We start from the raw sequence: 17,249 nt of genomic DNA, 5'->3' as shown, positions 1-17,249 counted from the left end.
CCAATTCTGAACCGATTTCAATATGATTTGCCAAAAATGTTTCTAGACCAAAATCCGTCACACATTTCAAATTTCATCAAGATTGGACATACATAGCGGGATTGGTGACCAAATGCCTAAAATCGGGCGAAAATATATATGGGAGCAATATCAAAATCAGAACCGATTTCAATATAACTTGGCAAACTTATTTGTAGTCCTAATTCCGTGGTATTTCCCAAATCGCATAAAAATTGGACAGAATTTGCGTGTTTGGTCCATCTATTGCTTAAAATCGGACGAACATATATACGGGAGCTATACGTATATATGAACCGATATGCCCCAAATTTGACATATTAGTTTCTAAGCCCATTATAAACATCTGTACAAAATTTGGAAGGTCTAGCTTGCCCCAGTGATTTGTTGCCTCGAAAACCTGTCATTGGCCCCATCGTGCGATGGACAAAAAATGCAACTGCAATGAAAGAAAAGATTTGCTATGATTTGAGTGTATACTAGTCGTTAAACCGTTTACTTTTCATTCATGTTTTGCAGTTCATCTAAAAATGTTTGGGTTTTAATAAGTTTTTAAATTTTGTATATTTCCTGTCATAATTAATTTATTTCGATGAATTCTCTCATTTGTTAGAGATAGGAAATATTTTATCGTCGTTCGGAGAGGAATTTAACAACAATGTACAAAAATCGTTGTTCGTTCTCAAAAATTTGTATGGGAATATATCGTAATTTGGGTTCGAACAACTAACAGAGAGCGAATTAGCCTTAGTATTGTTACGGAATTAGATTTAACTAATCTCCGTGTAGACGTTGTTTTATTCCCCGATACGATTTGTACCAAATAAAACAGGGTTCGTTTCAGATTACGTTTCTACAATGCTTTATTTCCTTTGTTACACTTATTCGGAACCGACTGTTATAGCTGAGTATACAGCTTTACTTTAGTTCTTTACTAGTCGATGTTTACACTTCACTTCACACTTCATAACTGATAACTGCTAGTCAACCTTCTCATATTTATACCAAAATCTTCTTGTTCGGGAATTCTCCATAACCATCTGGCAACTCCTGGAATCTGTGCAACGAACACACAGACGCACATTAGCACTGAGCGAACAACAACAACACACAAGTATATAGAAACACAACAGACAGTGATGACGCAATTGAACTACAGAAAGAAGATGACAACAATGCAAAATAGCAAACTAAGCGATAACTGACTGATAGATAAACGTAAAACAATAAGTCCCAATTTACATTAGGCGAGTTTACTTGCGGCAATTGTCAGTTTGTAGGTGAGAGAGGGTGCTGAGAGGCAAAGGGTTACCATATCCCCCACCTCTCTCTCCTACAAACTGACTGTATAAGTTCGATACATTGGTTACGCCAATGTATATGTTCGATACATTGTCTCCCCTTCCCAGCATTACAATTAACTACGTTAATTGGCCGCTCTTTGAGCTCTATGGGGAAATCTTCTCTGCACTTCTTCCAGGAGCCTTATTTGTAGGAGAGAGTTCGCTCTTTTCTACTACCTCTCCTGGAAAGCTTATTCGCATAGTTCGGATGCAGAGGGGCGCTTTCCAATGCTGCGGTCGTAGTTGATGTTCACGGCCTTATTATCGTTATTCTGCCCACCTGCAACTTTACTTGTTCTTTCGCTCTTGTCCATAACACACACAAAAGGTAAAGTCTTGTTTCTTTGAAACCCACCTACTTTACAAATAAAGAATTGAAAATATTTACATACATAAAATTACATACACCAAATTGTTTTAATTTCTTTTCTTTTTGGGTTTCTCACACTGGTATCACGCCAACATTTTGATCCAATCGAGCCGGATCAATAACTTGCATATCGAAGTTGTTGTTAATTTTGGTTTCTTTCCCTATTTTCAAAGGAGAAAAATCATCAACACCATCATCCCCCCTCATCAGTGCGCATCGTCTCATCATCATCCTCATCAAGAATCATAAAAACCATAAAAACATCATCCACAAACAACATCATTTACTAAAAGGTACGTAGTTCAGTTTCTTTTATATTGAGCATACCGCGAGTGTTGTTGTTTTGCATTTTTTTCGGTTTTAAAAAAGTGATTTTTTGATATTTGTTCCCTACGTCGCGTACTGGTCGCCCTACAATTGCCTTAACGCGTGTGTTATAACATAAAAACCATCATACAGTCCACTTATCGTCGTACAATTTGCTAAATAATCGTATTAAAATAACCAATAATCCCAATATTGTGCTTTTATTTTAATACATTCGGTGATTATTTACAAAAATCTAAATTATTCTAATTTAATTTCTGCCTAATTTGCATTTGTTCGCATTCTATCGCTTTAATTTGTTTGCCGGTGATCGATTCTGTAGTGCTTGTTTATTATTTCTACCTAAGGGCTTACATACATTACATACACACATTCCCTTAATCGTTGAAATTGTAAGCCACTAGTGAGAAAATACAATAACAACACTACTATTCTCCATCGTGCCCTTTTCTTTGCAATTCTAAAAACTACCAACAATTTTCTAATCTCATTTGTCGTTTGGGTTTTTGTCGTTTAATCGCAACAACAAAAATACCCAAAAATTCGAGCATCCATACAAGCTAGCAACAATTTATTTCTTTTTTTTTTCCAACTCTCTTGTCGTTGGTTGGTTTGTGTGTGGTTTGACTAACATACGTTGATCGCTCTGCCGACGCGACGCTGCTTGTGTTTTCCTTTCTTTTATTCGTTTTCGTTGCTGGCTGTCGCACCTTGGGCACCAGTGTAAAAAATAATATTTTTTTGATAAATTTTTAATAAAATTTTGTTTGTTATTTTTTTCGAATATAATTTCGTGTCGCGATTAAATATTGATTGTTCGTGATATTATTCGAATAAAGCACCCTACAATCGGCATTATTGATAATATTTATATATTAAATTCACATTTTATTGATTTTTTTTTCAATTATTTATAAATATTTATTTATAAATTCAATTTTAATTTTTTTTCGAAACATTTTTGGATAAATTCGTTTTTACCACATAGTGTGACGTGCACCCTACTGTTGGTAATAGACGATTTTCTCATTAATTTGTCAAAAATTTGTGATTTTTCGATTTTTTTCGTACTTTTTTTAGTTTTTCGTTGCTATTAGCCATCGTGCTTATTTCTTTCGATCTTTTTCTGAAAATTAGACCGTGTGCACCCTACATTCGGTTCTAATTGACTTTCTAAAATAGTAAAAAAGTGATTTTTTGAGGATTTTTCGAATTTTTGTTGATATTTTTTGGGTTTTTCATCCTTTTAATCATGTCGGTCACTCCTGTCACCCAATTCATTAGGGCTTCTGACAATGTTGTCAAATTCATTGCTGGCTTTAATCTGATTAGGCCGGAAAATCACACCGTTTTCAATCTTGTGATTCGTAACACGGAACTCCAAGATTTGTGGAAGAAAGTGAAGGATACTTATGATAGGTATTTGGATCATCTTATGTCTGTTGAAGGTACGAATTCTGAAGACATTTCCTCAGCCGACGCAAAGTATCAAGCCACTTGCGAAAGCTATGTCCTTTGTTTGTCGACTATAAATGAAAAACTGGAGGAGCTTAAATCAGTAAAGTCTCCCCCTGCTTCCCCATCGTCATTGCTTATTAGTACTCCGCAAAACCGTCCATCCCAAAATATTCAACAATTCGATTCTGCGGTTCGTGGGTCTAATAGACTAAATATTGGTCAACCACCAGCATCTAATGGTGGCAATATCTCTATTCATAGTTCTATTTCTCCACATTTATCGAATACTGCTTTTCCAGATGTCCAAAACCCTTCGGACATTTCTATTGCTAATTGGAGCTTACCACCATACGTTTCGAATAACATGCATCATCTTCATTTACCACCATGTGACATTGAGGATTTCCATGGTGACTTTTTGTCGTGGCCCACTTTCCGGGATCTTTTCTCAGCCATGTTCATTAATAACGCTGGACTAAGTGACATTGAGAGGCTTTGTCACTTGGTACAAAAAACAAAGGGGGAGGCTAGGGAAATCGTGGCAAAGTTTCCGCTCACCCATAGAAGTTTCGCTTTAGCTTGGAAATCGTTAAAAGATACGTATGATAATAAACGCATTCTGGTCCATAACCATCTTAAGCTCCTATTCGACCTTCCGGTGTTTGAAGCTGAGACTAGTTCTAACTTGAAAACTTTGCAGCGTGGAATCAATAGTTGTATTTCTGCTATGTCAGTCTATGATGTAGCCACGGATCATTGGGATCCAATTTTGGTATTTATTTGTCAACAGCGTTTGCCTAAATTAACTGCAACTTTGTGGGAACAGAGTATTAGAGATAAATCTTCTTTATCCTCGTGGGATGAATTAGATAAGTTCCTAACAGAACGAATCCAAACATTAGCTTGCCTTAGGGACATGAGAGGTTCTTCTTCAATTTCAATTCCGAAAAGTAGAGTCAAAACTAATCTTGCTACTTCTTCGGTCAAAGATAAGTCGAAATCGGTATGTGTACTTTGTCGCAAAGAATCTCATTCATTGCGATCTTGCCCTAAATTTAGGGCGCTTTCATTTGAAAAAAGATTTGAAGCCGCTAAAAAGCAGGGTTGTTGTCTTAATTGTCTTTCAGTGGGACATTCAGTCAAAGACTGCTCTAGTACCCACAATTGTAATATTTGCAAAGGTCGCCATCATACAATGTTGCATAGGCCTACTTCAGCTCCTTCTAGATCACCTACCTCACTCCCCTCGTTTACCAATACCAATCCTCCTCAAGGACTTGATAATGTCGCATCAACATCCACTGGTGCTAATCCTAGAACCATGAATAGTCAAGTGTTCCATACATCCCAAAATCGGAACGTTTTGTTAGGTACTGCGATGGTTGACATTGTTCATTTAGGAGTTTCGTATCCTGCTAGGGCTCTTATCGATCCCGGTTCAGAGGCTTCGTTTATTACAGAAAATTTGCAAAAGGTTCTTAAATTGCCAACTCGGTCCATTAATGCAACTGTTTCTGGTCTCAATGGTTCTACCTATGCCACTTCAAAGAAAAATTGCCCTCTTCGCATTGGTTCACCAATCGATTCTTCGTTAGTAGTAGAGACATTTGCATTTGTTCTTCCAAAAATTTCTGGAAGTCTTCCATCATTTTCCCTCAGTTCGAACATCAGTTCTCGCTTGCCTAATCTTCGTTTCGCTGATTCCCACCTCTTTGATTCTAGACCTGTTGATTTGTTATTGGGGGCGGATTTGTATCCACAAATTTTGCGGGAAGGGACGCGGCGAAATATTCTGGACTCCCTGTTAGCCCAAAACACGATATTCGGCTGGATTCTGACTGGTCCCATGCCTTCTTCCTCAGTCCAGGTCTTTTCGACTGTGTTGGATATAGCTGAGGAGGAATCTCTCAACAAAACACTACTCCGGTTCTGGGAACTCGAAGAAGTTCCCAGATTGAAACACGTTTCTCCATCGGACATGTTTTGTGAGAAGAATTATCGTGCCACGACCGTGCGAGATTCGGAAGGACGTTACGTAGTAACGCTTCCCTTTAAATCCGAATTTCCGCAATCTTTGCAACTGGGAGACTCTCGTAGTAACGTTTTAAAACAGTTTTGTCGGTCGGAAAATTCGCTTCTTAGAAGACCTTCAGTCAAAATAGTTTATGACCAAGTTCTACAAGAATACTTGTCGTTGGGACATATGTGCCCAGTTCAGCCCCCACAGTCTACTAGTTCTTTGGCTTGCTACCTTCCACATCATCCAGTTATTAACCCTGACAAACCGACCACAAAACTTCGGGTAGTTTTTAACGCTTCTAACAAAACTTCAAACGGTGTTAGCTTAAATGACCTTCTCCATGTTGGGCCAACTCTTCAAGCAGATTTAGTTCTCTTAATTTTGCGATGGCGTTTATTCAAATTTGTTTTTAATTGCGATATCACTCAGATGTATCGCCAAATTCGTGTCGATCCTAAACATTCACCATTTCAAAGAATTTTGTTTAGATCTTCTCCTTCAGACCCTATCCAAGATTATGAGTTGCAAACGGTCACATTTGGGGTAAACTGCGCACCCTTCCTAGCCATTCGTACTCTTCTTCAATTAGCCCAGGACACTCAGTCCGACTTTCCTCTCGCCGCGCATATTCTGCGCAATTGTATGTACGTAGACGACGTACTTGCTGGCGCTCACGATATTCACACTGCCTTATCATATCGTGATCAGCTTGTTGAAGCTTTAGCCACTGCAAAGTTTGAACTGAGGAAGTGGACATCAAATCACAAGTCCATTTTATCTCGTTTTTCTCCCAGGTCCTTTCATTTGTAGAATGCAGTAGTTCCAAACCCTTAGGAATTCGCTGGAATGCCCATTCCGACACTTTCTTTTTCGTTGTAGACTCTATCCCAAAAAAGGCCCAATACTCCAAACGGGAAGTCTTGTCAATTATAGCCAAACTTTTTGATCCCGTAGGTTGGCTTTCGCCTGTAATTGTTGTCGCAAAAATTATTATGCAGCAAGTTTGGTTAGACAAGATAGATTGGGATGACTATTTACCCACCAATACAAAAGCCTCTTGGGAGTCTTTTATTGCAAATTATTCTTCTGTTAATTCGATTAGTATCCCTCGTTGGGTTCAATATAGTCCAGAAGACATAACTGAGCTACACCTCTTTTCTGATGCCTCGGAAAAGGCATATGCGGGGGTAGTTTACTTGCGTACTCAGTCTCCACTCGGTCAAGTTAATGTTCATCTTTTAACTTCTAAAACCAAAGTTGCACCTATTAAATCGGTATCATTGCCTCGTCTTGAACTTTGTGGGGCTACATTAGCATCGGAGCTTCTAAAGTCAGTAGTTCAGGAAATTCAAATTCCAGTTACTAGAGTTTATTGTTGGACCGATTCCACTATAGTCCTCTCATGGCTTCGTAAAACACCTTCCACTTGGAAAACTTTCGTAGCTAATCGAGTATGTCGAATTCAGGAAAATGTAGGGAGTGGTCAGTGGTTCCACGTTAGATCCGAAGATAACCCTGCTGATTTGGGTAGTCGTGGTATCTCGCCCCAGGACTTGGCCAATTCTTCACTTTGGTGGCATGGTCCTGAGTGGTTATTGTCAGATTCCTCTCAATGGAAAATAAATGATACCACATCCATGGATACTGAGCTGGAAATTCGTCCCGTCAAAAGCAATTTCACTTTCTTTTCCTCTTATCAAGATATTTTGGATAGATTTTCGTCACTTGGAAGGGCTTTGAGGGTATTGTCTTATGTTTTTAGATTTTACAATAATTGTCGTCCACACTCTCAAAGTCGCAGAACATTCACTTCTACAGCTTTAGATCCATCTGAAATAAAATCGGTTAAGCTTCGTCTAGCAATTCTTGCACAAAAGGCGTATTTTGCTGAGGAGTATAAATGTTTATTAGACAAGTCTCCTTTGCCTTCAAAAAGTTCACTTCTTCCACTTAACCCTCGTTTAGACGATGATGGTGTCATGCGTCTTAATGGCCGTTTAGCAAAGTCCCCAACACTGTCCTACACTGAGCGCTATCCCATAATATTGCCATATTCTTGTAGATTTGTCCGCCTGCTTGCAGAATTCGTTCACGCCATTTCCATTCATGGTGGAAATCAGATGATGCTCCGTATACTCCGTATCGAATATTGGGTTCCTCGCCTAAAAAATCTTGTTCGGTGTGTCATCAATCGTTGTAAGACGTGTATCCTTGAGAAGAAGCGGTCATGTAATCAAATCATGGCTGCTCTTCCTCAGGAGCGAACTGTAGTCACTCGCCCCTTTCACACTACAGGAGTTGATTTCGCGGGACCCTTTGATATGAAGTCATTTACGGGCAGGGCGTGTCGAATTACTAAAGGTTATGTATGTGTCTTCGTCTGCTTTTCAACTAAAGCAGTTCACTTAGAAGCCACCACTGACTTATCGTCTGCGTCTTTTCTGGCAGCCTTCTATAGGTTTATTGGTCGTCGTGGTTGCCCTAAGACAGTGTTTTCCGATAATGGGACTAATTTTGTCGGTGCCTCTCGTGAAATTGAAAATAACTTCAAAAAATTCATTAAGGAGGGTCGTGAAAAAGTCTGTTCTTCGCTAGGTTTTCAAGAGATTTCTTGGCAGTTCATCCCAGCTGGTGCTCCCCATATGGGAGGCCTGTGGGAAGCTGCAGTCAAAAGTTTTAAAAAACATTTCCGCCGACATGCAAAAACCTTTAAATACACATTTGAGGAGCTTTCCACTGTTCTAGTTCGCATTGAGGCTTGTTTGAATTCTAGACCCCTGTGTCCTATAACCGATAATCAAACAGATGCCGTCGCACTGACCCCCGGTCACTTCCTTATCGGTGCTCCTCTTCTTTCTCCACCTGAAGATTTAATAGTGGATTCGCCACTAAGTCTTGTCAACAGATATCGCAAATTAAAAGCCCTCACTCATCAATTTTGTATACGCTGGAAATAGGAATATTTAGTAGAATTACACAAGCGATATAAATGGAAACATCCTCAGCGCGATATACAAATTAATGATCTAGTTGTGCTCCGTCATGAGCAATTACCCCCTACTTCGTGGAAGTTAGGTCGCGTCGTTCAGTGTCATCCAGGAACTGATGGTCACGTTAGAGTAGTAGATCTTCGGACGGAACAAGGCATTGTTCGACGACCAGTTGCGAAGTTAGTATTAATCGACAATGAATAATAAATACCTTTTCTATGTCGTGTAAATACTTGTTTAGATATGGAGTCTGCTTCCGACATTTTCCCTGTGGTAGTTATGCCTGAGAGTGATGATGATATGATGTCTGACGGTGAGGTTGAGAAGGAGATGTTGCTCACCAAAATTGATGAAGCTGTAGCAACCCCAAACCAGTCTGCTCCAGGTCCATCAACTGGTAAAGAGCCGACTAACCCTCAGCCAACAACGACATCATCTCATTCCGTCGTTGCTAGCAGAAGTCACCCGTCACCTTCCACCCGTTTGACATGCCGTCTTTGTCCCAGCTCCCATCCGCTATACCGATGCCTCAAATTCAAGAGAATGTCTCAGCCAAAACGCCTGCGGTTTGTTGTGTCCCATGGCTATTGTACTAATTGCCTGCAATCCAATCACAAGACATCCTCTTGTCGGGCTGCTCGAAACTGCAAACACTGCGCCGAATTTCATCACATTCTCTTACATGGCCGTGAACGCATGCACAACGAACCTCAGCGTACAAATGCAGCTGGCCGTAACCCTCATTCGTCGTCCTCCGCACGCCCGTTTGTTGAACCTCCCGTGACCAGAGCCATTCCCCCACTCCCCATTAGTCGTCTGGTTACGCTAGCACCTACCGCTGTTGTCCGCCTCTGTTTCCGAAATGGCAACATGCTGGTTCGTGCATTGATTGATCCATGCTCGGGAGTTAGTCGTATTTGTGAATCGCTGGTCTCTCATTTAAATTGGCCTATGTCTTTGGTTGACGGTGTACGCTACTGCGATATAATGGTGACATCGTGTTACGATGTCTCTCAGCGGCAGTATATTACGGCACAAGTCGCCAAATTGTCTTGTGGACGAACACCAGCACTGTCCATACCGCGTCGATTGCGGATTCCTTTAGCGGATTACAGTTGGCAGATCCTAATTTTTTTTAAATCAAGCGCGGTTGCAATCGTACTGGGTCCAGAGGTATATGCAAAAATTATCATCCCGTCGCGCATTATGGCCCAACCTGGTTTACCCACCGCCCAATTAACCTCTTTTGGATGGGTCATTTCAGGTGCAGTGCACCCCTAAATTGTATCGAAAAAAAATGTATAATATTTAATGAATTAAATAAAAATTGAAATATCTCTAAAACAAACCCGTTCGTAGGTATTGATATGGTTACGAAGTTTTTCGGCAAATCACACACACGCGACCCGAACGCAAAGTAAGAGAGCAAATGTTTTGATTTTTTTACTTCAGTCTTGTACTGAATGTCATGCAAGCAGGTTGATGCCGCTTTATTTGTTTTTTTTTTGGGTACACTGAAAAGATTTTGCAGTTGTACAGCAAATATGTGGAGGGAAGAATTTGAAAATGATTTTTTGTTTTGTATTAATATTTTTAATGACGCAGAATGCCTCGTCTGCAATGCAACAATAAAAAATTTATATAAACAAAGGAGAGGATTCGAAATGCGGTATATGTATCTGTTTGCTTTGATGAAAGCACTGATATAAGGGATACAAGTCAAATGCTAATTTATATTAGAACCGTAGACAATTTGTTCAATGCATTTGAAGAAATTTTAAAGTTGAAATCGCTACCATTAATTAACTCTTAGCAATCGCAGTTTTAATAAAAGAAACTGTAGTGGATACTTTTGACTGTGATTCACTGTATATTATTTTTAATTTTAGTCATACAAAGCGAACGCGTCAACAATATATTTTTTCTATTTGAAAATTTTGCCTTATTAGGGGAAGATCATTTTTAGTATTATTTTTTTTTTTTTAATTTATTAATCGAGCTTTTTTATGATCTATAATGCAAATGAAAAAGGAAAGCCGACGATTCGAACCCACACACCCACCACTATGTTTGGCTCTGAACGCTAACACGCCGTGACAACTTTTTTCCTGTGTTTTTCATTTCATACTCAATATGAAAATCATCACCTGTTCTGTTCTGTCAGTGTAATTTTACCCACACATAAACAATTTAAGCGCTCGCTCTTCTTGGTCGGCTATGCTCTAAAAATGCTCAATAGAAACTGAATTTCGTACCTCTCATTTAAAACATACTCACTCCACTACTAACACTAGTATAAGTTTTGCTCGCGAATTAGTCTAACACTGTTGCCTTGCAGATAGCGCGTCAAGGTGGGCGGCAAATGTATAAGTTCGATACATTGGTTACGCCAATGTATATGTTCGATACATTGTCTCCCCTTCCCAGCATTACAATTAACTACGTTAATTGGCCGCTCTTTGAGCTCTATGGGGAAATCTTCTCTGCACTTCTTCCAGGAGCCTTATTTGTAGGAGAGAGTTCGCTCTTTTCTACTACCTCTCCTGGAAAGCTTATTCGCATAGTTCGGATGCAGAGGGGCGCTTTCCAATGCTGCGGTCGTAGTTGATGTTCACGGCCTTATTATCGTTATTCTGCCCACCTGCAACTTTACTTGTTCTTTCGCTCTTGTCCATAACACACACAAAAGGTAAAGTCTTGTTTCTTTGAAACCCACCTACTTTACAAATAAAGAATTGAAAATATTTACATACATAAAATTACATACACCAAATTGTTTTAATTTCTTTTCTTTTTGGGTTTCTCACACTGGTATCACGCCAACACTGACAATTGCCGCAAGTAAACTCGCCCAATGTAAATTGGGACTAACAAAATAGACATGGAAAGTAAGAACTGGAAAGATTAAGAAAATTCTACATGGTAGTTGTTGTTGCTTAAATAAAATAACTGCGTAATAAAACTTTACGTTACAATTCAAATTTTTAAATTAACTGAAACCAAACTAAATTAACTTAAACCTATCAGTTACATTCGTAACAGTATGAACAAGGCATAACATGGAGCTCAATTCTGTTTCTATGAAAATGTGAAATGAAAACTCAAATGAAAAAAATTAAAAAGTAAATGTTTTTTATTTCAAATTATTTAGATGAGGGAGGGAAAATCCATAGCTTTCTTCGATAGCTCAGATTACAGAATGATGCACAGTGGAGGGAGAAAAGAATAAGAGAAATAAAAACACAAGCAGCTGGAAGTTTATTCGTGATTCTTTTCTTGCAACGAAGAGATTACCTTTTGTTGATAGTAGCGACAGAGACCTTTTAGTAATAACGCGTAGACGTTATTCTTCGACAAATGACTAATGACAAGTGAACGCAGAGGTTCTAAGTGATCGCAGGGGATCCCATGTCATATACTAATACAATACAAGTTATTCCAGTGAGAGCAAAGTGTAACAAAGTGAGCAAACCGACAACAACCGATGCTCAGCGGCGACCGCACACTACGTTATCCATAGAGGGAATTGTAGAGGAGATGCCAGTGCGCCAATCAGCATCCGTGATTGATCGAGCAGGGGAAGTTGAGGGACAAAGTATCTAACTTATACATTGCCGCCCACCTTGATACACGTAAGCGTGGATCAACAAATTAAAGCTAGGAATAATTACTTATTAGTATAAGGATAAATACAATTCTTCAAATTAGGATTAATGAGCGTAAATTCAGATTCCTAAGTGAGCTATTATTCAAATTATCGACTTCGGTAAACGAGTAATTAGGAAATGATCAACTCCGATATACGCTCGATTCAAGAATATGGAGACGAGTTATTGAACAATTAAATTTTAGCTTGCAAGATATAATTGTACCGGTTTGTTTCAACAATTAAATATAATGGTCGATTTCAATGTAAGGTGCGAGATTACGTACTAGCGGCAAGAGGAACCGAACCGGTGAGAAGGTACCCAAAAATAGACTTTTGGGCCAGCAACGAATCTAAAACGATTTTAGGAGGTTCAGCTTCAAGTATCTTGGGATATAGATCAGCACCACGTAGCAATTCTATTGGGCTGTCATCGAAAGAATCCGCTAATTCTAAATTAGGAATCCGAGCTTTCTATTTCGACATGTGTGGAGGCGTTCTGTTTGACGTAATGTAAAACTACTGCCGATGTTTCTATAATTCTAGACGAATTTTTAGGGGACGGCAACTTAAGGGAACAAACTTCCCTTGGTGTAGCAGATTTAGCGTTCCTAGTCGCAGGAAGTGACGAAATTCCGATCGCATTTTTAAGTTTTTTAGATAATATTGTTACCTCAGACGAAGTGTCAACAATTGCGTGTGCAGTGTACATTTTACCATTGCGAACTATATTTACCTTTGCGGAATTAGGCTTTTGTCTTGATGTGCAACCAGGTTCTCTCAGATGTACAACCAGGTTCTCGACTTTTGAAGTTTGTAAAAGCCGGAGAGGTGCATGGGCGTGACAAAGAAGAAGAACATACTCGACTTTTGAACTTAGTAAAAGCCGGATCTGGATTGGGTGGCGACAATTTCCCATCATAAACTCGACTGTTGACATATTTAAAAGTCGGAGCGGAGCTTGGTTGCGACAAAGTAGAGTTAAGGTCTCGACTTTTGACATCAGTAAAAGCCGGAGATGTCTTCGACGTTGGCGAAGCAACAATTTTTCGAATTTGTGGCCGGTGGAGAAGGCTGTGATGTCTTTGCTTGCATGTGTTGCAACTATATTTGATGTTACATTTCTTAACAGCATGACCACGCCATAAGCAATTTATGCAAGGATTATTCTTCTTAACAATTGAGAATTTGTCCTCAAACGATAGTTTAGAAAACTGGGGGCAGAGTCGCAAAACATGTCTCTGATTAGAACAAATTGGGCAACAAGATTTCTGGGCTGAATTATTCGATGAAGTTTTTGATTTGGACAACGATTTATTGGGGGATCTATGTGGAGCAACATTCTTGGGCGACGATTGTGTCAGTTGATTCCCGTACATGTTGTGGATACAAACCAATGTTTGTATTCTCTTTGTGAGGAAAGCATCTAAGTCTCTCCAAGAAGGTAACGACGACTTCTTTTTGATGCTTTGCTCCCACAGAGTCAAAGTCAATTTTGGCAATCGCTGCAAACAACTATTAGATCCCAATGATCGGTGATGACGTCATAGAAGGTCATTGCAGCAAGACAACTACTAATCCCACGCTGGATGGTTTTCAAACCAGAACAAGTTTCTTTATCCAAAGAAGGGAGATTGAGCAATTGCTGGATTTGACTATAAACCACGATTCGTTTATTGTCATACGTATCCGACAATGCTTTCCACGCTAATGGGAAACTAGAATTGGTGAATGGAAATCTCGAAGGAAGACATGTGGTGTATCAATCTGCAAAGGGACAGACTCCCTCAATGATAAACCAGATGAACATTGTTCAGAATAAAAGGTGATGTCGTCAGTCTGGGTACTATACGGTTTGACAATTTTGGAAAGTGGTGAAATTTCTGGCTGCGCAAACTGGGTAGAAAAAGAAGACAGAACAGGATCGTCCAATAGCAAATTGGGAGGTGATATTTCTTTGGAAATATTTGAAGGTGAAGCAGGGGAATTCAGACTTCTCACAGACTGGGAAGAATCTGTCATGGATGAAAAATGGTCATCTGAAATATGCGATTTGTGAGAAGATATAGAAATGTGATCAACGTCAGTTGAAATTGGTGGCAATTGAGGTGAAGAATGTCCACCAACAGAAGTTTATAGAGCCTCAAGCTTTTGGCGGATGGATGTGATGCAACGGATATATGACCGATGTGAACTAGTATATTTCTCAGCAATATTAACCTTATTCTCCTGCGTACTATTAGATATAAGAAAAGGTTGACACTGCTCAAAGGTAGATTTTACCTTGCTCCACATATCTTAAACGTTAGAGGCATATATCTCTAACTTGTAGGGTGAATCAACCTTCATCAATTCAAATGATGCGTAGAATTTGTCAATCACAATTGAAACAAGATACAAGAAAATGAGTGGTGGTTCAGGAATCTGAATTACTAGAGTCTAATTTTCCAAATTCCAACGACAAATAAACAATTTATAAAAATAAATAAAGTTTCCACCAGAAAATCAACGCAAATTCAAAAATTTTCCAGAAATTTATCTTGTTTGGATGACAAGTTGGTGTATGCTATGCCAAAAGTAGGGTGTATTTGTCCAAAAATACCGAAACCCCTACGGAGAGTCGAACAATTTTCAAAAATGTTTAACAAATATTGCCAAAAATAATATTAAAATGTCAAAAAACAAGTATTTTTCGCATATATTCTATGCTAGAAATATGTGCAATAAATCCCGAATGTAGGGTGAATTTATCCAAAAATTCCAAAAACCCTACTGCCAATTAATTATATTTCAAAAAATTATCGAAAAATAATTTTTGCAAACAATTATTAATTTTTAGTATTTTACCCCACTGTACTATTTGTACTATCTTACCCCACTGTGCTGGGACATCAACGGATATAGCACAAAAGAGAATGAACACACAAGCTGAGAAATGACCATGCGTAACTAGGCGTTCACACAAGACAGACTGTCTGCGAATACAACTCTGATTTACGAACACATAAGCTTCGTTCCAGAACTAAAAAGTTTTTACTCATTTAACACATTTTGCACATTTTTCCCCGAAATGCGTTCCCGTATACCAAAAAAGTTGCAAAATGTTCACTTCTCTTTGAACAAAAATGGCGCTGAATGGCTCTCTCTTTAGAAAATTTTAACACGACAAATTTGAGCGAGCAAAAATGTGCAACATGTTTGCCGGCTTCTGATTCGCTGACACGCCGACTTTGACATTTGTTCCAGATTTTTTGACGTTTCTGCCATTTTTTCGTTCCCGTACATTTTGGAAAAATGTGTGTGTTGGTCTCATTTTCGACAGTTTGCTCTTTTGACACTTTTATCATTAAAAAAGTACTGGAACGAAGCTATACATACATTTGTCGGCTGGCTGTCAGCTGTCCATCATTTTTTCACAGACAGCCGGGTTAACAAATTTTTGACATTTTTGTAAAATCAAGTGAGATAATAATTGAAATATGTTGAAAATAAAAGAACATTAACAAAAACAAAATATGTGAACGGAAAACAAAAAGAAATCGACGATTTCCATTCATAATTTTACAACTGTTTTTGCAGTTGTCTGGACGCCTACTGTAACGTGACAAAATGATCACGTACATATTAGCAACAACATTACGGCCCACCACCTAACAACGCAATGCCATCCACACTGTTAAAACCCATACCTATACAATCAGTACACATTCACTATTATGGGGACGGTGCGTTACAATGCATTTTGATTAATCACTAACATGAGAACAGCGGAGTAATTCTCAATTGCTTTGTGCGACCGTTCATTTAAGTATTTCAGTTTGTGGTGGGACTGTTAGGCTTGCTACTGCAGGGAGCCAGCCATACGGGCTTGAGTACAGTTGTGTGTTCGTGGTCCGCCAACCGACACGGGAGTGTAGAGAGGTTGGGAAGTATTTTTGAGAGCTACCCCTTTGCGCGGTGGCTAATACATTCACTCCGCCTTCAGGTGTTGTTCCACTCCACCTCCGGGTGTTGTTCCACTCCACCTCCGGGTGTTGTTCCACTCCACCTTCGTGTGTTGTTCCACTCCACCTTCGGGTGTTGTTCCACTCCACCTTCGGGTGTTGTTCCACTCCACCTTCGGGTGTTGTTCCACTCCACCTTCGGGTGGAATGGAACGAATCCCCGAGTAGCCGAACACCGAATCCCCGAGTGGCCGAACACCTTCAACACGAATCCCCGAGTAGCCGAACACCGAATTCCCGAGTGGCCGAACACCTACAACACGAATCCCCGAGTAGCCGAAGACCGAACACATACGAACGCCGAGTAGCCGAACATCTACCTCACGAATCACCGAGTGACCGAAGACATACGAACTCCACGAATCACAGAGTGGCCGAACCCTGAACAACGAATCACCGAGTGGCCGAACACCGAATCACCGAACACATACGAACCCCGAGTAGCCGAACATCTACAACACGAATCACCGAGTGACCGAAGACATACGAACCCCGAGTAGCCGAACATCTACAACACGAATCACCGAGTTTCCGATTATCTTCAAATCACCTACAACCGAACAGCTAATCACCGAGTTCCCGATCATCATCAAATCATTTACTGAATCCAAGTAGCCGATTCTCCAGCCAATTATCCTTCTTATCGTATTTAAACATCAGTAGATTATAAATTAGTTTTACATCAATAAATATCCGATTTAACCCCCCAGGAAAGGGAGATTACTCGTCTTATTATTCCGTAAGGTTTAGTGGGCCCTTATGGCGACCCTGGACATGACTAAGTCTACCCCAGCCTACGACAAAACCACGTTACAAATGGCGCCCGAGCAGGGACCCGATTCAAACTCGCAATGCGGAAAATATGAAACCACCGCCAACGAGGACGGATCGAGTCGGAAATACGATAAGAAGTTAAGAACGGAATTTGTGATTTCGAAACTATGAAGGTAATACACCAATGGAATTTAAAATTTACAGGCGATGGAAACCTCCCAGAATTTCTGGAACGACTGGAGGAATTGGCAGAGTGCTATCAGATTCCCGAAAATAGCCTTATCTCCACATTACCTGTC

At 39.6% G+C, this 17,249-nt stretch overlaps 2 protein-coding genes across 2 annotated transcripts in view; one reads left to right on the top strand and one right to left on the bottom strand.

The window, feature by feature from the left end:
• The window catches only part of LOC141394387 (uncharacterized), a 102,103-nt gene that overhangs the window by 47,650 nt on the left and 37,204 nt on the right, over window positions 1-17,249 (bottom strand). The gene's annotated exons all lie outside the window — the stretch shown is intronic.
• LOC141392992 (uncharacterized) lies at window positions 1,911-9,872 on the top strand. The gene is made up of 2 exons (XM_073965952.1): window positions 1,911-2,024; window positions 8,768-9,872. The coding sequence occupies exon 2, from the start codon at window positions 8,770-8,772 to the stop codon at window positions 9,805-9,807; it is 1,038 nt and encodes a 345-aa protein (XP_073822053.1). The 5' UTR covers window positions 1,911-2,024; window positions 8,768-8,769; the 3' UTR covers window positions 9,808-9,872.

Source organism: Musca autumnalis, unplaced genomic scaffold (assembly GCF_047663935.1).
Source record: "Musca autumnalis isolate F117 unplaced genomic scaffold, ASM4766393v1 scaffold_2, whole genome shotgun sequence".
NCBI classification, from domain to species: domain Eukaryota; kingdom Metazoa; phylum Arthropoda; class Insecta; order Diptera; family Muscidae; genus Musca; species Musca autumnalis.
Note: the sequence above shows the minus strand (reverse complement) of the source record. Positions and strands in the feature narration are given on the sequence as shown.